The sequence below is a fragment of the Achroia grisella genome, unplaced genomic scaffold (genome assembly GCF_030625045.1).
Source record: "Achroia grisella isolate CSIRO2021 unplaced genomic scaffold, CSIRO_AGI_Agris_v1 utg8108, whole genome shotgun sequence".
Taxonomy (NCBI): domain Eukaryota; kingdom Metazoa; phylum Arthropoda; class Insecta; order Lepidoptera; family Pyralidae; genus Achroia; species Achroia grisella.
The window spans coordinates 39,146-61,871 of record NW_026713031.1 but is presented as its reverse complement, the minus strand read 5'-3'; the positions used below and the strand labels follow the sequence as shown (position 1 = coordinate 61,871).

General features: G+C 33.8%; 1 protein-coding gene and 1 pseudogene across 1 annotated transcript; one reads left to right on the top strand and one right to left on the bottom strand.

The window, feature by feature from the left end:
• The first annotated feature begins 502 nt into the window (after positions 1 to 502).
• LOC131851919 (polyglutamylase complex subunit TTLL1-like) lies at positions 503 to 21,184 on the top strand (annotated as a pseudogene).
• LOC131851916 (polyglutamylase complex subunit TTLL1-like) lies at positions 1,963 to 3,274 on the bottom strand. Its single transcript, XM_059202470.1, has one exon. It carries the CDS (start codon positions 3,272 to 3,274, stop codon positions 1,976 to 1,978), a length of 1,299 nt encoding a protein of 432 aa, XP_059058453.1. The 3' UTR covers positions 1,963 to 1,975.
• Positions 21,185 to 22,726: the final 1,542 nt, after the last annotated feature.

Genomic DNA, 22,726 nt, shown 5'->3' with positions numbered 1-22,726 from the left:
TAGGTAGCTATTGCCCTGAATTTAAGGGGAACAAGTGCGCGATATTGTTAATAATGAATGAATTTATGAGCGAATAGCAAGCATAACCTTTATACTGTAGCCGACGAGGATAATAGCGGATACATTATCCATAATTTATAAAGGTTTATTGTTAACAATTTAACAGCAATTCATTTACTAAGTTGCTCATAACGGGGTACTGTCTTATACTGGTCAATTAATATACTTTTACAGAATAGACTTTAGTTATGTCGTTATCAAATCGATGAGATTACTATTTTGTGTTATGTTTTAATATTATATTTCGTTTAAAATATTTTTAATTTCATTTATTAAGATTTCATGTAGGTATTTCTTTGTCTTAAGATGACTTTAGATATTTGACAACCACATCTTGTCGATACAAATAAATCCTTTATTTATGTGTTCAAGAACAAGTAACAATAAATGTTTATAATTAACAGGTTTTCTCCTACAGAGCTTATCAAGTATTTACTAAAATATGGCGGCTTGCAGAAAAAAAGTTTCTTTTGATATGTATGATCGAATACTGCACACTCCATCAAATACAAAACATATGCATTTCTGTACTGATTTTGAAATATCTATAGTTATTAATACTTTTAAAGACAGAGGGTGGAAGCAAGTCAATCCCGAGGAAGATTGGAACATTTACTGGTCTAATTCGTTAAATTGTCGTAATTTATTTAGTATTGATAGTGGTTGCAGACTCAACGATAATCAGTTGATCAATCATTTTCCAAATCATTACAAACTAGTAAAGATTTACTCGTAAATTTTTTTAAAAGGTATTGTAAAGAACTAGAAAAGGACTCCAAGACTCTTTCGGATAAAAATAAAATCAAATTTTCAAATGGTCAGATTGTTACTCGCTACTTATATCTTGATATAATACCTTTAACATTCGTCCTACCTACAGAGTATAGCATGTTTGTCGAAGAATATCGTAAATCTCCACAAACTACATGGATATTAAAACCTTGTGGAAAATCCCAGAGTTCAGGTATTTTTCTAGTTAATAAATTGTCAAAACTGAAAAAATGGTCCCGCGAATCAAAGAATTTTTAAAGCATCGTTTAACTAGCAAAGATATATACGTAATATACATAGAAAACCCGCTTCTGATCGGCGGAAAAAAATTCGATTTGAGGATTCACGTCCTTGTTACATCTTTTCGACCTTTAAAGGCTTATATGTTGCGCAAAGGATTTTGTCGATTTTGCGCAATGAAATATGGTGCTACTGGATCTGAGCTCCACAATATGAACGTTCACCTAACAAATGTTAGTGTGCAAAAACATGGAGTGGATTATAACTGTAAACATGGAGAAAAGTTGAGTATACATAACTTAATACTATATTTAGAAGGTACCAGAGGTCGAGAAGTTACTAAAGGCCTATTTGAAGAAATACAGTGTCAGCCACTGTATTTCTTCAAATAGTACATTCATTAAAAGCAGTAGCACGTGTAATGTCAAATGACCGTCATTGCTTTGAATGTTATGGCTATGATATAATTATAGATGATAAATTAAAACCTTGGCTAATCGAGGTTAATGCGTCCCCTTCGATGACTGCTAGTACAATTAAAGACCGGATATTAAAGTACAAACTAGTCGAAAATATTTTATCTATCGTACTCCTTACCGAAGGCATTCGGGACGCTTGTTGGAATAAAACGCCCACAACCAAAGCTTTAGGAGATTTTGAGGTACTTATTGACGAAGATTTTACATATTACTTAACTTTCTCTGTGAAAAATCCCTAGATTGTCTTTAATCTAGGGATTTTTTACAGAGAAAGTTAAGTATTATAATAATCATTTCAAATAATAATACTGCAATATAAACAGTTTATATAATTTACTTATAGATAATAATAATTAAAAAAAAAGAATAAGCTTGTATAATTTATTTATTAAGTAATAAAAACAAGCCGTAAATAAAAATAATCGTTATTTGTAACGATGATATTTGTTGAAACGGGAATTTATATCCTCTTTCTCCATTAGTTCTTCGTCGATCAATAGCTCAAAGTCCCCTAGTGCATCAGCATCAGGAATCTTGTTCCACCTTGCATCAGGTATACCATCGGGAGGTACAACTACTGATACGATATTATCAATTAACTTATATTTTAATATCCTATCATTGTGAGTCGTTGACTGTAATGATGGTGAAGCATTTACTTCTACAAGCCACGGTTTTAATCCATTATCAATAATTATATCATACCCGTAGCATTCAAAACAATGACGATCGTTAGCCATTACTGGGGCGACAGCTTTCAAAGAATGAACAATTAACCATTGCATTTCTGCAAATAATTTTTCTGTTACATTACGCCCACGGGTCCCTTCCAAATATAACCGAAAATTTTGAATACTCATCTTTCCCCCATGTAAACTATTATAATCCCCGCCATGTTTCTGTACACTCACATTTGTCAAATGCACGTACATGTTATCCAATTCAGTCACGCTGGTATCATACTTCACCGTACAAAATCTACAAAACCCGTGTTGAAATAAATAGGCTTTCAAAGGTCGGAATGATGTTACTAAGACATATAGCCTCAGATCAAATTTCTTGCCGCCGATCAAGAGCGGGTTGTCAATGTAACGCGATATTACATAACTTTCTTTACTGCTGAATTGAGGGTGAAATGGGGTTTTCGCTTCCCTAGACCACTTCTTCAGTTTAGAAAGTTTATTTATTAAGAAAATTCCCGCTCCCTGAGATTTTCCACACGGCTTCATTATCCAAGTGCTCTGTGGAGATTTTCTATACTCTTCAACGAACATATTATAATCGGCAGGCAAAACGTAAGTAATTGGTATAAAATCTAGATGTAGATATCGAGGAGCTACCTGGCCATTAGGTAGTGATACTTCGGTTTTTTCAGCCAAAGGATTGCCTTCCCGTTCCAGTTCCTTTCTGTACCTTTTGATGTTTTTCACCAATAAATCTTTTCGGGACAACTCGTAATGGTTGGGAAAGTGATTTATCATTTGATTATCGTTCATTCTATATCCGCTTTCGATACTGAAAATAGATCGACAATTTTGCGTGAAGGACCAGTAGAAATTCCATTCATCATCTGGGCCTACTTGGATCCAACCTCTACGTTCAAAATTGCTCATAATTACTGATTTTTCTAAGTCAGTACAAAATGTTACTCTAATTTTTGCCATGTTTACCGACGACGATCGTCCGTGAATAACTGGAGATATTTTCCTATTTTCTTGTGACATATCTATATAAATAATTTTAAGACATGACAAATTATATATATATATATATATATATACTATTAATGAAATAAAAATAAAAGTGACAGTTTACACTGACATTTTGGTATTCTGAAATTGACACATTAATACTTTTATACAAAACATAGTTTACTGTTTAAGATTAAAATAGTTCCTACCTATGTATAATCTATAGATATAGAATAAGTGGTGCGGCGGTGGCTATGATCTAGCCTTCTTCGATGGACTATATTATTGTATAGGAAACTGGCTGGTCAAATATGAATGACTTACCCTTACTTCAATGTGCTTGTTCTTCAGTGGGCCCACACGGTTACGGGAATCTCAGGAATTCACTCAGATTGATTACAACTATTAAGACATGCGTGCGATATGAGTGCGACGTGCGCGCGCGGCGAAAGCTATGACATCACTAATTATTGAATTAGCCGGGAGGGGTGTCAATGCACATCAACAAACCAGGTACGCATCGCGTTTGGCGTAACCATGCCCCCCGCCTTGACATAATGTCAAAGTAAAATTAACAAAGAAAAAAAATAAAGGAACTACACAATTGAACCTTATTGCGAATGCGACAAATACAAAAAACAAGAAAGAAAAAATACAAAAAATATCAAATGCGGAATTTACTAAATAACTTATTAACCTATTATAAATGCGTACTACCTATCTTATAGAATACATATTATTGCAAAGGCAATGGACATAATTTTACCACTGGCCTTTGAAAAATACCAGCCTTTGTTTTGACTGAGGCAACGCGAATAATGCCATCCTTACCCTTATAAACTCGTGTTATAAGACCAAGAGGCCAATGCAATGGAGTTAAATTCTCCTGCATAACAACTACTATCGTGCCTTCCTGGATAGGAAAGGCCGGCGTGTTCCATTTGCGTCTCAATTGCAACGTATGCAAATATTCACGATGCCACCTCTTCCAAAACGATTGAACGAGTTGGTCTAAAAGCTCGTGTCGTTTCAAAAGATGAGGAATAGCGTCACTTACGTCATGTGCTGGGAAGTGTTTTAGCGGTATAGTGTTAAGAAAATGAGCAGGTGTCAATGCTTCCAGGTCCGACGGATCTGAACTTAAGACGGTCAATGGGCGAGAGTTTAATAGCGATTCTATTTGTGTAAGAACAGTCGTAAGTTCTTCAAAGGTTAAAATTTGTAGCCCAATGACTTTACTTAGATGGCTTTTGACACATTTTATATTACTTTCCCAGCACCCTCCAAAATGCGGTGCGTTAGGAGGGATAAGGATCCATTTAATTCCATTGTTAGCTAATTCCTTATCCCAAACAGATCTACATTCTTGCGATAAAAACAAATAAAGTTCACGTAGGTAGGATCGTGCCCCTATAAAATTAGTACCATGATCCGTATACATGCATTGAATAGGACCGCGGCGAGCGAGAAAACGTTTTAACGCGGCGAGAAAACAAACTGTACTCAATTCACTTGCGAGCTCAATATGAACAGCCCGAGTGGTTAAGCACGTGAATAAGCAAACGTATGCTTTGCGAGTGGTTATACCACGACCGCGATAAGGGGTTACAAAAAACGGACCTGCGAAATCACAGCCACAATGGACAAAGGCTTTAGGAACTTCCTTCACCCTTAGTGCAGGCAGATCACCCATCGGTGGGAATGTAGGACGCGGTTTATTGCGGAAACAAATATTACAATTAGCTACGATCGTGCGAATCATACGTCGAGCTGCGAGAATCCAATATTTAGTACGTAGTATTGACATTAACAATTCTGGGCCTGTATGCAGGTTTTTACGATGAAAGTGTGTTACAATTAATTGAACTATATGATCTCTGCCCGGAAGTAATATAGGGTGTTTATAATCGAAATCTTCATCAGAATGAGTCAGACGACCACCAACTCTTAAGAGATTGTCTGATAAAAATGGATTTAATTTAATTATTGATGCGGTACAAGGTTTTTTATTATTTAACTTGCTAATATCGTTTTTAAAATGAAACCCCTGCACAGCGCGAATAATTATACGTTCGGCGAAATCCAAATCGGAAATGGATATGACGCCGCGTGGAAGAATGTTAGCGAACTTATAAATATAACAAATTACACGAAGTAATTTCATCCATGACGAAAATTTGCGAGCGAGCGAATATAAATAAGGTTCCATAGAATCTTCAATGGTAACCAGTGCGATAGGTTTTAATTCTGGAATGTCCGATGAATCCGCAGCAAGAAATGGCTTAATTGGCCATTGTCCCTTTGGTTTACAAATCCATGGTGGACCATTTAACCAAAGGGGGTGCGTTGCGAGTTGAGCAGGACTCAGTCCCCGAGACAGGCAGTCACTGGGATTGTCCGTGCCCTTAATGTGATAAAAATGCGTTGGTTCCATGTTTTCATGAATTTGCGATACTCGATTCGCAACAAACGTATGCCATTTGTGTGGCGACGAGTGTATCCAATTTAATGCGACCGTAGAATCCGAAAATGCGAATACCGATTCTATGGGGTATCTTGGCGAATAAACTTGATAAATAATTTTGATTAATTTAGAAAGAATTACAGCGGCACACAATTCCAATCGTGCCAAAGCAATTACCTTTAATGGTGCTACCTTTGACTTGGCACATAAAAGTGTAATATTTGAAGTACCATCTGGCAGTTCAATATACGCGTATACACAAGCACCATATGCGCGTTCGGATGCATCAGCAAATCCGAGAATGTTTAATTTGCAATTATCAATAACACCTATATGACGAATAAATTTAATGTTAGAAATGAGTGGTAATTCAGATTGGAATTGATTCCACGTGCGAACAATTTTTTGCGGGGGCGTTTCGTCCCAATCGAGTTTTAAAATCCAAAGTTGTTTAATTAAAAGCTTTGCATATAATATTATAGGCGCGACTAAACCTAAAACATCGAAAAGTCGTGCGACTGATGATAAAATATTGCGTTTGGTGCATGGACGATTAATGGGAGTAACTTTAAATGCGAAAACATCATCTGATGGAAACCAACATAAACCTAAAATTTTAAGCGTTTCATCCTTATCGAATTCCAGATTTTGCGAAAAACGATTACTTTCTGGAATGTGCTCTAAGACCTTTTTACAATTGCTAGTCCATTTTGCCAGTTCAAATCCACCAGTCAAAAATAAAGCGGTGAGCTCTGATGCTGCCTGCGAGGCATCTTTACTATTCTTAACTGAACTAACAACATCATCAACATATATGTCTCTCTTTACAATTTCATGCGCGATTGGAAATTTATTTCCTTCATCGGAAGCTAACTGAGCTACAGTACGTAACGCTAAGTACGGGCTGCAACGTAAGCCAAATGCAACTTTATTAAATTCAAAGACTTGGAGCGGTTTATTAGGACTAAATCTATATACAATACGTTGAAAACAACGATCTTGCGGGCGAACTTTTATTCGTAAATACATTTGTCGCACATCAGCTGAGATGGCGACTGCGAACAATCTCATATTCAAGAGAATAATAAATAAATCCTGTTGTAAGGAAGGACCTGTATGTAGAATATCATTAAGCGAAAATCCAGTACTAGACTTCGCTCTTGCGTCTAGTACCGGCCTTATTTTCGTGGACACTTTGTCCTCACGTAAGACTGCGTGATGCGGTATAAAATAACTAGGGCTGTTATTTTCAATTACGTCTACGGGAGAAATATATTGTTTTTCTATATATTCGTGAATTACCTCATCATAAAGGTATTTCAGTTGCGGTTGCGATGCGAATTTACGTTCCAAATGATAAAATCTGCGTTTAGCGATATCGAAAGAGTTCCCTAAAGACTTAGAACTATACTTAAATGGTAAAGCGACTTCGTAGTGACCTGATTCGTTACGAGTGGTCGTTGTGGTATAAAAATCTTCACAGTATTTATCGTCTATACTTGTTATTGGTTTGCGATCTACTTCTTCAATCTCCCAAAATTTGCGAATTAATACTGAAACCTCGCACGAAGTGGTGGAACAGAACGAGAATGAAGAAGACGTAGAAGTTAAGGTGGGAGCTTCACCTAAAATAAGATAACCGAGAACAGTCTCCAACGCGTTTGGAGTACCAGGTGAATTTATAATTTTACCTCCAGACAAAAGGGTCGCGAATAGATTGACACCAATCAAAAGGTCAATTTCTGATGGTGTTCCCCACGTATCATCTGCGAGCGGAATATTAGTTAAGTAACTGAGCGCGCCAACATCAATTTGACATGTTGGTAAGTTACCTGTTATTTTATTCAAAACTAAAGCGCGAATATTATAATATTGCTCATGATTAAATCTCGATCGGAAAGAGAGATCAACTGCACCCTTAACTGGTTCAGTGGCGCCACCTATACCCTTAACGGTGGTATGTGCGTCCGGCTGCATGGTTAAACCCAATTTTAAACAACACTTAGAAGTAATATAATGCTTTTGTGACCCGGGGTCCAATAAGCAGCGAATGACAACATCACTCCCATTACGAGCAGTAGCAAATACCTTGGCAGTAGCAAGTACTTCAGTCACATACGGCTGCTCATGAATGGACGATGAAAGCGTGCATAACGACTCCTTGTCTCCACCAGTGGTGGTTCCAATAGGAACGGGAGTTGGTTCTAATCGTGTCTGTTGTGTGGGTTGTGTGTGCGCAAGCGGAGGCAATTGCGACGAAGAAGATGGTGGTAATTGGCGACCGTGCGTAGAAGATGTCTGTGCGTTTTTCGTACCCTGAGATACTTGCGTAGGTGCGGAATTATTAATTTTAAAACAAAGCAACGTATGATGTCTCGGATTGTTACAATTTCGACAGGCGGAAGTTGATTGACAACTGAAAGAGTTATGTTGACTACTTAGACATCTAGTACACATACGGTTAGTTTTAATATAATTAAATCGATCATTAATTGTGAAAGTTGAAAATTGTTTACATTTATATAATTGAGAATGTGAATCACCTTTACATAAGGAACAATAAATGCGTTGCGTAGGATTAGTACCTAAAAATGTACGTGGCGATCGAGCGATCGATCGTTGATGCGACTGTGCACGACCACTGGCGGACGCGGCGGCGGGACCGTCCAACTTGGTGGCGGCAGCGGCGCCGGCGGTGCGGTTACACGTGCGTTGTAATATTTTTACGTGTTGACGTATAAATTTTATAAAATTTTCAAACTGCGGTATGTCATCTTCTCCTCTAATTGATGACTCATACGACTGCGCGGTAGCCTGATCTAATGCATTTAATCCCATATAAATAAATATAAAATCATCCAGCTTTTCAATTTTAAGTTGCTTTAATGCTGCGATAGTCGACGAGAAAGTATCAATAAATTTTTCTAAGTTTATTGCCGAAGGACCGTTAATTGATTTTAAAGAAAATAATTTATCTAAATATGACGTTGCAAGAGAGCGTTTATCTTGATACTTGTCGATTAAAGCTTGCCACAATATAGGATAATTTTCGGCTGCTGGTACTAAGCCAGCACACAGATTTCTAGCCTTTCCTGACAGGTGACTCATAAGATAATGAAAACGTTCTGAGTCCGAAAAGGATTCATTGTCATGAATAACCTGTTTGAATGTTTCGTAAAAGAAAGGAAATTCTAAAATATCACCTGAGAAGACTGGTAACACAATTTGGGGGATCCTTACTGATCCCTGTTTGTTGTCTGGTAAAGCAGACTGACAAGCGGGAGCTGGAGTTCGCGAAGATTTAGGTTGTAACGAGACCGCCATCATCTTTATAGAATAAAACATTTCGTCAAAAGCGGTGAGAGATTGATAATTAACTACATAATCAGGGTTTAGTTCCAAATTAAGGAGAATAATTTCATCGACAATTTTAACATACTCGGTGCGCATTTGATCGATCAGGCTAACTTTTGCAATAAAAACATTACGATGTTTCTCCATTTTAGTTTTCGAAGATAATTCATAAATAGACTGAAGTTGCGAAAAATATTGTGCACGTTTTGCTTCATACATTTTTAATTTTGCGTTTGTGTTAGCCATTATTATTATTTATATATATATACTTCTTAAAAAATAACAAAGGAAAACCAATAAATGCGATATATAAAACTATGTGCGGTAATAACGTACAACTATACCTGTACTACCGTAAAAGGGCGAGCGATAAACAATAATAACGTATAATAGGTATTTAATGTACTAAATACCTACAAGACAGACAGATGTACTTGTAGCGAAAATAAGTACACAAATGCGAGAAATGATGCGCGATATAAACTAGCATACATAAAAAATATATGCTTACTATGCTATAAAACTACTAATTAATAATGCGAAAAATAGGTACAACTATTATCTATATATACCTATATGCGAGAAAAATAAAATAATGCATAAAAGCAATATTTTAAATATGCGGTGCGAGAAGTAAATCACAATAACGTTTTAAACACTAAAGCGCGTGACAAATAAATTTATATATACCTACTCATAAGCGGTAGTATGTAGGTACATAAGTGCGACAATACGGAATGTAGGTATCGACCATACATCTACAAAAAAAAATATGCGAGCGAAATATAAACTATACATAAAGCGAAATCGAAGTGAGTGATGTCATAGAAAATCAGATAATATATCTATAACTATAACTAAAAAGATATAAAATAACTATGTTCACAACTATTATTTTACGCGGGAGTATTCTAAAGCGTTGTTGTTAGTCACTGTGTCGATACACCACGTATAACTTAATCATAGGTACGTAGGGCACGATCTTTAACCGACATGTATTGTATAAAACAGCTATGCGAACGAATACTCAAACAATTTACAATAACCACCGTATTATACGGCGAGTACTGCAAGGAAATAAAATATCTATTACGAACAGAAATAAAATCGCTGCTTATCAATAATTATTCAGATTAAATAGTGTGCTTTCCCTGCTCACTTTCTTGTGTAAAGACTATGGTAACCAACACTAACAATCTTAACATTCAAACACTACAATCATCATACATAATATTCGACAGGTAATATTGTTTCGTCAAATAGTATAACGACAACTATAATATTTCTAGAAGCTTCGATCGATCGAACAATATCGATATAATGCGGGTGAATGTGAAATTAAATGAACGAAACAACGCAAACAGATATAAAGCGAAATTGAAGAATTGCTGCGAGTTATGAACAATTCATAAGCGACATAAATATAAACTTATTTATTAACGAAAATACCAATGTATCGTTATATTTGTGCAACCGTGGTATGCAATTTGAATAGATCCTATTACATGCGCAATAAGGTTCAATATTACATGCGAGTCATTCACTCGACTTTCACAATAGGAAAAAATTAAAACAAATTTTAAATAAATAAATTGCGATTCCTATTGTGATCCGGCGACGGAAGGCCAATAAATGGTGCGGCGGTGGCTATGATCTAGCCTTCTTCGATGGACTATATTATTGTATAGGAAACTGGCTGGTCAAATATGAATGACTTACCCTTACTTCAATGTGCTTGTTCTTCAGTGGGCCCACACGGTTACGGGAATCTCAGGAATTCACTCAGATTGATTACAACTATTAAGACATGCGTGCGATATGAGTGCGACGTGCGCGCGCGGCGAAAGCTATGACATCACTAATTATTGAATTAGCCGGGAGGGGTGTCAATGCACATCAACAAACCAGGTACGCATCGCGTTTGGCGTAACCAATAAGTATTCCTTAAATTATATACTTTTTTATTTTTACAATACTTAATCGTATTTCAACAACGAATCCGATTTTAAAAATTTGTTCATAGTTCATAAGACATATTTTATAATATAAATATTCATAGTACGCGTATATATATACGTATATTAACGCTTTGTTCTCTGTTTTAAAATTGAAGTCTGTTTTTTATGAAACAATATGTAACAGTGTAAATCCATATTACGAGTATAATTATTTTTTTATGTTAACATTGATGGGTTACGAAAGTTTATGTAGTCACTTATCAATATCATTACGTAGTATAAAACAAAGTCGCTGTCACTGTCTGTCCGTCCCTTTGTATCCTTAAATCTTTAAAACTACGCAACGGGTTTTGAGGGTGATCAAGAGGTAGGTTTAGATCTATAATACATGTAGGTACACCCGTGTGAAGCTGAGGTGGGAAGCTAGTATTTTATAAAGTCTAGTAATGTAATTTTCATTGCACACAAAGTCTTACTTATGGCGAGTCAGTACAAAAATAACAAACTAAGATGTTAGAGTACCGTACGATACGGTAATATTTGTATTTTCAACATAAATTTTCTTTTACAAGTTACCTAAAAAAGCGACTTCCTTTGTTCACATCCGAGATAGGTACAAAAGACAATATTTGCACCTGTAAGGTAAAAATTCAAACAACGTGGCAAAACAAAATACACTTCCAATATCCAATTCTTACAAAGGAAGTTTCTGGGAAGCAATATTTTTTACCTGTGTGAGGAAAGTATTGAATATACTTCGTGTATTGAAAAGCAAATTACACAAATAAATCTTGATTGATGGTCATGCGATGAAAAGGATTTTCCCTTCGACGGAGTAAGGTAAAAAAGAATAAAACCCATTGTGTCTTCAGTTTACCATCCAATTTTAGTGAGGACGACTTCAATCCCCTGAGGAAATCTTGTTCAATATTTTCTACTTCTTTCGTTTGTTTGTATTATTTTATCTAAACTGCGCTATGATCATCTCCGGTCCTATACTGACGATATGTCTCTTCAATAATATAAACAGGAAATTCGGTGTATTATTTCTATATTGTTTTATTTCCTTCCGCTCTATCAATATTTCTGCATAACATAATAATTCAAGAGTCTTATCAACACCTCATTACATTTTAATGTAACAAGATAGGTGTGTTGTTTATGTATACATATATATATATATATATATATATATATATATATATATATATATATACTGTGCTATCTATGATGCTGAATAAATGATTATTATTATTATTATTTACACACAATGTTATCTTACTTGGATAATATTTATTATATATTTTATTTATTATTAGATATTTTATATGCCTTTTATACTACATTAATCCTTTTTTAACTAAATTTTCGTACCCGTAACAGTGTGTGTTTTGTTCATAGCTAGCAGAGGTCACTACCATATATTTGTACGTTATTATCATTTCATTTATACCTAAAATGTTCAATGATGTCAATGGAGGACTCTATTGACTACAAGAAGCGACGATTTAAAGCCCCTGCATCCATTAACTCTCTGCCCTGCAATACATTTAAGGTCGTCGTTTCATGCAGTGGAGGGTCGCCCGACACGTCTAATCTTCTGTACATAACAGCATTAACATAACATCCAACGGTTAGAAACTGCTTACACATTTGTAAGTATACATCAAAATAATATTAAAATATAAAATAATGTACATGATGATAATGAATAATTAATTTAAGTAAATATTATTATTATAAATTAAACGAAGACAAAATATCAGTCTTGGGTAGTTATGTACCTATCAGCATTACATAGTATAAAATAAAGCTGTCGCTGTCTAGCCCTATATATACTTTAATCTATAAAACTACTCAACTGATTTTGAAGCAGCTTTTTTAATAGATAGAGTGATTCTAGAGGAAGGTTTATATATATAATACATTTACACCCGGGCGAAGCCGGAGTGAATAGCTAGTAATTTTATAAAATCATACCAACACAGGTGAAGTTCCTGAAATCTTTTAAAAAAGTTCTGTTCATTTTTCAACTCTCAGGTAGGCTTTACATTTCATTCATTACGAGAACGAGATAGCAAGGCATAATCCAAGTCCTTGACCCAGCGAAATAATAAATATATTTCCATCTTTTTTCACGACCCGAGTGATGTAAAATTTGTTGCAAATTGGGGTACTGTCTAATGGATCGTGGAAACAGTAGATCCCTCGTGATTGCGAGGCAGCAAATGGAGTGATTTTGATTTGCTTGTCAGGAGTCAGCACTTTTATACCTATATGAGAATAATCAGTTTAGACAGACAGACGATCAGTGCCGACAATCGAGGAATTTCGTTACTCATGCCTTGTTTATTTCTTATTTCAGTATATTTCTTTGGGTATCAGCATAGTAACCTATTACAGTACTTAGGTTCTCTTTTAAGTTTCGCTTCTCTATATCTATATATTTCATTACTCTACATATATAATATGTACATCCACATTATATATGTAGAGTAATGAAATATAGGTTTAATAAATTTAAGTGACAATCGTGCTTATTTTGAACTAGTAAATTATCTTTTATGTTATACCTATTACTTATTTACTAGTTATGTTTCGTCTGTTTACTGGATTAGAAATAAGTTTATAAGATAAAAAATAATTTGATGAATATTTTTAATTTTTTTAAGTATATACCTCCAATAGGTTTTACCAATAATTAATTCTTAAGCTTACATGTAAATATTTATATAATCAAGTAAGTATATGCATATATGTCTCGTAATTAATGAAATTGCTCGCAATAATTACGTGAAGTTTCTTAATTCTAAGTAAATAATTTCTTTAATAAATGAAGTGGAATATTAAATTTACATTTCCACTGAGCTCGCTAAAAATAATACCGTGGTTCTCATTTAAGGAATACGAAATGTAAATCTAGGCTTCGTACCCCACTGAACAATTCGATTATTGAGAATACAACATAAGCAATTTTTACGCGATCGCAAAGCCACGATTTATAGAGTATTTCCAGAGATCTTTTCGATTCGTATCTTTTATTATAAACCTTTAATTATTATATTTACCTAATGCATAAAAAACTAAACTACCCCATTAACTTTAAAAATATAACCACCGTGTGTTTAAGTAATAGTAAGTATATAGTAAGTAGAATAATATGAACGTTGTTCTATTATTTCAATATAAGAAAAGTGTATATTAAAATAAAGTAATAAAGTGTGTATTAGGAGAACAAAAATTTATAAACCTTATACCAAACCACCTGGCTCGCATGTTAGTAGTAAAATTCTAAATTATCTTATGTGAAGATATCGTATGATATATCATAGGAATTAAATGACCTTATACTCAACTAACATTATGATAACCACCTGTAAATTTTTTTTAATATCGATTTTTGTAGATTACAATTATATGATATAATATCATATTGTCAAAATGAGTATAATTCTTCTTTGTAACAATGAGATAAAACCGCTGATAAAACAGTCATAAAAGATTTAGGGTACTCTAGATTCTTACTTCCCATATTTCTATGTGTAGTAAAAATATTATGATTACGAGCAGTTATTTTCAAATCTCTGATATGGGAGTAATGTCGTTATAAACAGTTCAGTTGACAGTAAAAATTTCTCAGTCTCTTTACTGTGACTTTAAATTTTATTGGACCTATCAAAAATTTATAAATAAATACTTTAAAAGAAAATTACGATTAAAAATAGTCTAATTTTATTTTAGTGTTTGATGACTGGGTTTTATAGCTGTAACTATTTACATATTTTATAGGAATACAGGAACGTTATTAAAATTATTTACTTTTAGTATAATTAGTTTATTTAGTATTAGCAGTATTATTTTATTTAGTAGTTAGTGTTTAAAATTTCTATCAACACACACTTGATAATTAATCCTGAATGACATATACTCCTATTTTACCCGAATATCCTGTTAATGAATATTACTGTGACACTTTTTACACATGGTTTATTAATATAATCGCATTTACATGTCATTTTATGGAGTATTTTTTACTATAAAGACACAAATACGAGCAGTAAGTTACATATGTGAATAAACTAATTGCGTTATACAAGCTAGTTTTAATGAATATGAATGTATTGAAACTTTTCTATGTACATTTTTAGCCCAATTTGTATGTTAGAGAATTAGAGTTGATAATATTGAGCAAGCATTCCTAAACTCACTTCTGGGCACATGAAGATAAGTGGAAACTGTGTGTCGCCCCTTTATGAACACTACTTTTATAAAGAATAAAGATTTGATTGTTTGTTTGAATTAAAATCTCAAATTTTCTATTAGAATCCTACATAATTCTTAATGTACATAGGAAATAGATTCTTTTCAAAAATCGATAATATTATACAACGTATAAAAAATGCGCTGCGGAAATTATTTACCACAGAGCACACTGATTTAGGTACTACAGTTTCATAAAGGACATTGATATCAGATATGTGTGTGTGTGTTATATTATAATGTTTTTACCCGTGCGAGGCCGGGCCAGGCCGCTAGTAGGTATATCATAAAAAGCATTATAAAATATTGTTGTCTCCGGTACCTGCCATTTATATTATTTCTTCTTATAGTAAAAATGGAATAGTATAGAATGAAAGCTATATCATGTTGCAATAAAAATGTGCTTCCGAAATATCTACAATATTTTCAAAGTAACAAATGCTGATGTTAGTTAATATAAAACATTATTCCACGGTATTGAAAGCAAACTACGAGTTTTTGAACAAATAGATTTCCCTAGCGATACATTTTTCATACATTTTTTCCAAAAAGAATTTTGTTATACATTTTAGTGCCTATTTTACAGGCGATAGTTTCTCGTCTCTGATACTTATATTTTAAAACTATTTTACAACTTCTTTTTTACCTAGATACGCTTTATTCCTTTTTTATCTTCTAAGTTTATTTAAAAAAATTGTAGCCCTAAATATTTATTTATGTTATTTATATAAAAAGATTAATTTCTTTTATATTTTTACAATTTTTTTATTATTTTTTTTATATTTGTAATTTTACTCCTGGCTTACTATCTTTTTAAACAAATCGTGTGAGAAAGGACGCTAGCTAGCTAGCTAGGTTGTTAAGGAGGAAAGTATGTTAAACTAAGAATAACTATTATATATGCTTACATGTAACATCTTATACAAAGTATTACTTATTATTATCGTCTCTAACCACTTCTTACTTAGGACATCATCACTGACGACTGTGTAACAGAAACCTATAGGAATATATAGTTGTACTATTCTGAGACATAATGTAAATAAATAATAAATCCTTTATATTTATCAGGCATACTCGTACAATTCTCAGGTGCACTGGTTCTCGTACTGAATCAAACGTGTCGCGCTGTACCCCTGCACATTCATTTGTTTCCCATCCCAACCTCCCACCCTGTCTAGTCGCTGCAAATCCGAATCCATCATTGCCTCCATATATCTCTGAAACAGTTGGAAGCAATCAGTCCAGAACATAGGACTCGCATTAGGGAGTTGATAAACTAGCAAAGCTATCCTTTAATTTTAGCTTTGTAGAAACCTACTACGTGACTTAATATTAAGAGGGGTTGATATCGAATTGAGCCATGTCTGTATGTTGAATGTTTTTTACTCACCTTTTTTATGTAATTATGTTATCGAAAATAAAAAAAATCTGTCTCTTTGATTGTGCCTTAAATACAGACTATAGTGATGTGTAGGACAGATAGTAGCACAGATAACAGAATTGGTAGTAGTAAACATTTCTTAACATTGAATGTTTAATTTGTTTCATTCCAATTAATTCATAATAGAAGTTTGAGGGTTTAATAAACCCATTGTTATTCCTAAAACGTGAAGAGAACTACTTGTTACAATTTTTATTATTTTATAATCTTACGATTGTATATTTTTTGTCACATCACTTTTCTTTGTATTTTATATTATTAAAGCGATATCGCTTTCATATCAATCTCAATATTTTCCATAACCTCAGAAACTCACGCATCAGGTATATTCGATACCACGCACACGAATTCGCGGGCATAGGTGGTTATGAATAAACTAAAACAAGGCATCTTTTAGTGTACTACGGAAATCGTAATAAAAAGAAGTTTAATTAATAACATTTAATATTTCAGGCCATTTTTACTCAGTAGTTTAGTCTTTTGTTAAATGTATTTAATGACATCACATTTATTCAATTACACGGTTAACAATTTAGCATGGAGGCCGATGTTTGGCATAAACACTGGCAACACTGTAAACGCAATTTCAATTAGCGCTCGATACAACGGAAATAGCCTAATTTTTGTTTGTAGAATATTTTGCTATGAAATAGATAACTTCTTAATTGGCAAGGCAACGACGTCTGTTAAATTCCGTGATTTCTGTACATTATTTACTCTACCAAATTGGCTGAATGTTGAGTCTATAAAAAGATTTTATTATATAATATTATACTTTTATATATTTAAAGATACCTACTGTTTAACTTTTCGAGAGTCTAAATAATCGTTACTCTTATATAATTATCGCCCCGGAGATCTAACCGTTTAGCACACTGTCTTACTTGTCCCCGACGACCCCATAACGGCAGGCAATCTCCCCATGGGTCCACCCGTTCCACCCCGACCATACATTTACACACACAAACGACACCGTCCTCGCCGGCGAAGACGACGACCTCAAACACACAATATCGCGCATTCAAGCGGGCGCCTGCGCGCGCTCGGGCGCTCCACACCGGCGCCCCCGGGCGCCCCTCCGATCGATCCCCCGTCCAATTCAAACGGGGATCGATATTACGACGGCCTGAGCCGAGGTTCGAACCCCTAGTGGTGTCTTCAGACTAAAGTCGTATCCGTCAGGCAGGAGTTGGCCTTCAGCCGCTCCATAAGTCCTTCCGCGGGTTTGGAGTGCCATCTACACTTCCCCCTTAACGTCCGGTGAAGCTGTAAAGGCCAGCTGCGGCCAACAGCATTAGAGTAGTCCGAAAAATAAAACAAAAAAAAACTGTCTTACTTTCGTTGACACATATTCGATTCTTGCACGTTACAAAATTTGTACTCATTTAATGATTGTTTGGGATGATCTGGGTATTTTTTATTTATTAAAAAACCGTATTATATCTATCAATAATGGTTGTTTACAACTCATAATATAAACTGGATTCCTTTTATTATAATTATTGATCATATTAACAATATAAATACCTACGTTTTCTTAACAGCTTCTTTTTACCTACAAGTTCTATATATGTGTATAATACAGTTATTTTCACCAAGGGACAGGGGTTGGAATAGGAAGGCACTATTTTAATCTCATGTGACCTCGCGTATATATGAAAGATAATTTTTCAACTGACTTCCGAAAGGGTTGTCTATTCGAGTTCATTTTTTGTGTCGATGTCGAATTTTAATATCTATGTTACTCGACGGCAGTCAAAACTGAATAGATATTTTTTGTAATCAATAGGATTTATCCACTATTGTGTTGGTTCCATATAATTTTGTCATAATTAAAAATCGATGTCTTAATAAAATTTTAAATTAGTTATGAAGATTGTTTCTTTTTATAGATTTTTGTCGCTAAATTTTGTAACCCTTTTGGTATTTACTAAGCCTAAATTTTACATGATTAAATTGCATAATATAAATATTACTTCTTCAAGACGTAATGAAAATAATGAATAAATCTAAATATTTCCCAATGATAAGTTACTTCTATAATCAGAAATAAGAACAATATATTCAACGTTAGTAACGTAAAAACTTGATCCTTAAACATTTATGGAAACACGCGGAAGTGCAATAAAAATAAAATTGAATACCATCCGGGCCGGATTTTATGTTTGTTAGTTGGAAATTTTCATGGTACACTGTCTAAGCGGGGAACACCACGGAATTGAATTACGTTGAGCAGTCAACTGGAAGGAAGCGAAATACCCAGACATGGTTATTAACATCCCTTCTACATAGAATTATCTAATAATTTTAACCTACGATTAAAGCAATTTTTGTTACAAAACTAGGTATGCCCGCGGTGTCACCCACATGAAATTTGTAATCTATATGTTGTGCTATATTATATATATATATATGTATATATATATATATACATATATATATAATATAGCAACCATACAGACATGTCATCGCATTTAGAATATTAACATGGATTATTGTATACAATGTAAATTGTATAGAAAATAACAGAAAGTACTACTGACAAATGGTAACCATCCCTAAGTGATATCAACAATGTTTAGGGCTGTATTCATAGAATTGGACTATATATGACTCATAGCATAAGACACTCCAAACTCCACACTCCACACTCCTTATTTATCCAGAGAATAAAAAAGAAAGCACTATAAATTGCAAAGTGGCAATATAAATTTTTAACTAGTACATATATAAATTTAAATTTTCTATATCTACATCTTACAACTACAAACCATCTAAACTGCCTAGTGCCTGATCTTGAAATCTTTGTGGAATCGTGAATCATGAACCCTTCATGTTTTTTCAACACTGAATAGGGTCGCTCTACACCATTTGTCTCAGTGAAACATATGCTCGGATTGTGAAGCGTAACTCTTATTTTCCGAAGTTATTACTAAATGCCAGGAACAAACAGCTCCGGATGGAATTTACAGATGGGTGAAATGGGGAAATATATTTACTTGCTTCAACATAATAAGAGCCTATGACAAATATAAATTATGTCATAATATAATATCAGCAACTTTTCTATGCATATAATTAAAGCATAAAGTGTTTTGCTTGCAATGTAAAGAAAACGAAATACAGGAGGGTACTCGCTATACATAGTGGCAATTACACTAAAACAATAATAACCCTTGAAAGCCCTAAGGGGAGGCTGAGGCTATTCTATTTAATTATTAATCAGAATAAAATAGAAACACAGATGAAACTGTACCACTTTCACTAAGAAACAAAGTGTAAAACTGACAATGAATTAAGTCTTCATAATTTTACGTATGGATCGTTTTAGAGATTTTTTTCAATACTTGTTTTGGAAAGTTTAATTAATTATTGACTGTCGATAATAATTCTTAGATAGTGACATTGAATGATACTAATACATTGAATGTTACATAAATGACCGTAGGGAAATATTGATAATACGCAGTTTTGAGTCAACATAGAAATATTGTTTTACTCCGAAATTGACCTAAACCTAAATCAAACGCAGGACTTACTTTAGTGAAGAAAGTAAAGGCGACTTCGCGTCATGAATATATTATTTTATTAACATTTTGATTAATGTACCTTATTGTTTAGTTAGTGTTTGCCTCAGCTAGTAAAGTAGTACGTATTAAATATTTAAAGTAACCGTGTCTCAGAATTACCATTGCAGATTCTGTATACTTCTTTCCAGTAACATTTTTAATATTAACGTGGAAATATATATATCATCACATCGTATAATATGAAGTGTCTACTGTGAAAGACAAAATATTTCCAAAGAACATGCTAGGTCGACTTCCATAGACACCCTGCGTAATATTTAATTTCTGATGAATTAATAGAGGTAGAGTGTAAAAGTTGTCTTCGTAGCGACATCAGTTTCACCTATATCAGCCGCCCGCTATATATGAGATACGCTAGATTGGCAATGCACGGTATCACGCGTGTCACATAATAACGTGATGTCCGTATTGCCGTTCATATATGTATAAAGACGATGTTTACCACTTACCAGCTAATTTGCACTTGAAATTATATAAATAACACCACAAAGTTATTAAGCAAATTGAGCCTAGTTTATTTTTATCCGCTGGATCCTCCTAATTTATATATAGAGAATTCAATATATTTAGAAAAAAAATTATATTTAATATTCTATATGTTATTTAAAAAAAAACATAATCAAAAAATATATTATTATTATCAGCTAGTAATATAGGCTTTATTCCACGCGAGCAGCACAAGACTCTTATGATCATCTACAGAAGTGTAACATGATATTGGGTATAAGCATAACATTGCTATTCTCAATATTTATGACGTTCCAGCCCTGTGGTAACGAAACCGAAGCGACCAGTAAAATTGCATTTGGTGCTATGGGCACGTGCGGTTTGACTTACAACTCGACTGCAGCTCGGTTACGACTATTCGAATAGTTGTTGCATATTACGATAGATTAATGGCCTGCCTTAACTCGTTTTATAATACGTATTCGAATATTTATTTGCAATTAATTACAACAAAAGGTTGTTATTTCCTGCGTATTTAAAATTTACTAGTGCTCGCTCATTGGTGCAACCACAATTCATTTAAATTTTAAATTTGAAAAAAATAAGGTTCTATTGCCAAAGACAATATATGTATGTGTATAAAATGCGTGGTAATATGTGTAGTATATTTTTACTAATGTATTTTTTTTTTATATTAGTAGTCCTCTATATAAACTTAAATTGTGGCAAATGTGAAGGTCCTCGTTTCGAGTAGTATACTAAGTACTGAGTAATTGCCGTGAAGAGGGCTACAGAGTTTTTGTACCCATATCCCACATATTACTTTTTTTTATTTGCTTGGAGACCCCTCCTCCGACCCGTCCCCTAAAAACTCCAAGATGTCCCTTGTCCAACGCCATATGCCAGAATCACATTATCGGTGCTGTCACCGCGATCCCGATGGCTTATCTATCACCTATTGCCGGGGGGCAATAAACACTTGTTATAACTTTTATTTCTCTTTCAAAATAATTTTAAACACATTTAGAAGCGACAAACCAAAGTAATTTTAATTCATAAATACAGCATGATTGCAATAAATAAACCCGTTTTCTCTCAAAAATAGCGTTTTCGTTTCGCTTCATCTAGCGGCACGTAGGTAGCGCACAAGTTATGTATATAGTTATAGGTCTCGTTCAATATTCCTAGTATATGTACCTACATGTAATTCGTAGGCACGTGATGCTGTCTCCAATTGAGTGCAATTTCCGGCAATTCCACCATTCTCGTTCACCACGGGAATTACGAAATATGTAAGGAATTTTAGATAGGCACGTCTACTTTTAAACTTTTGGCATTGCAATTTGGAGCGTCTTCGTTTGCAAAGTTAAAAGCTGAAAGTAATTTATTTGCTTTACCTACTTATTTATTTGACATTTGCTAAAATATCTTAGTTATTCCATTCGAATCACTTTGGTATATAGCAATTCGTGTTCTATGTAATAATGTTTGTCCCAATTATTATACTATTTAATTCAGGATACTGCATCAATCTTTATATATATACCTACACAAAACTTATACTCGCAACTTTGTTCATGTAACATGAGAACATACTTACCTATTAACTATACCTACCCCGCAAAGTCGATCAATAAATATAGATATATTAATCTAATAAAACCAATTTAAAATGAAATAATTTAAGAATTTGTAAAGTGAATGGAGCTTCACCAAGTACATATATAAAGTACATATATAGTAAAGGATGACTAAAATTAGTCCTTAGTCTCTCTACCTCTGACTTACCTACATATTTCAGCCCCCAAGCAGATGGTATATATTTGTAATTACATAAGTATAAGTTCCAAATGTTTCATATCATAGAATTTAAGAAATATTCAGATCACGCGTATCCATATTGGTTTTCAATTGGGTAGCTTAAAATATGGATTTTACTTTTACTTTTTCAATTTTACGGCTTCTAAA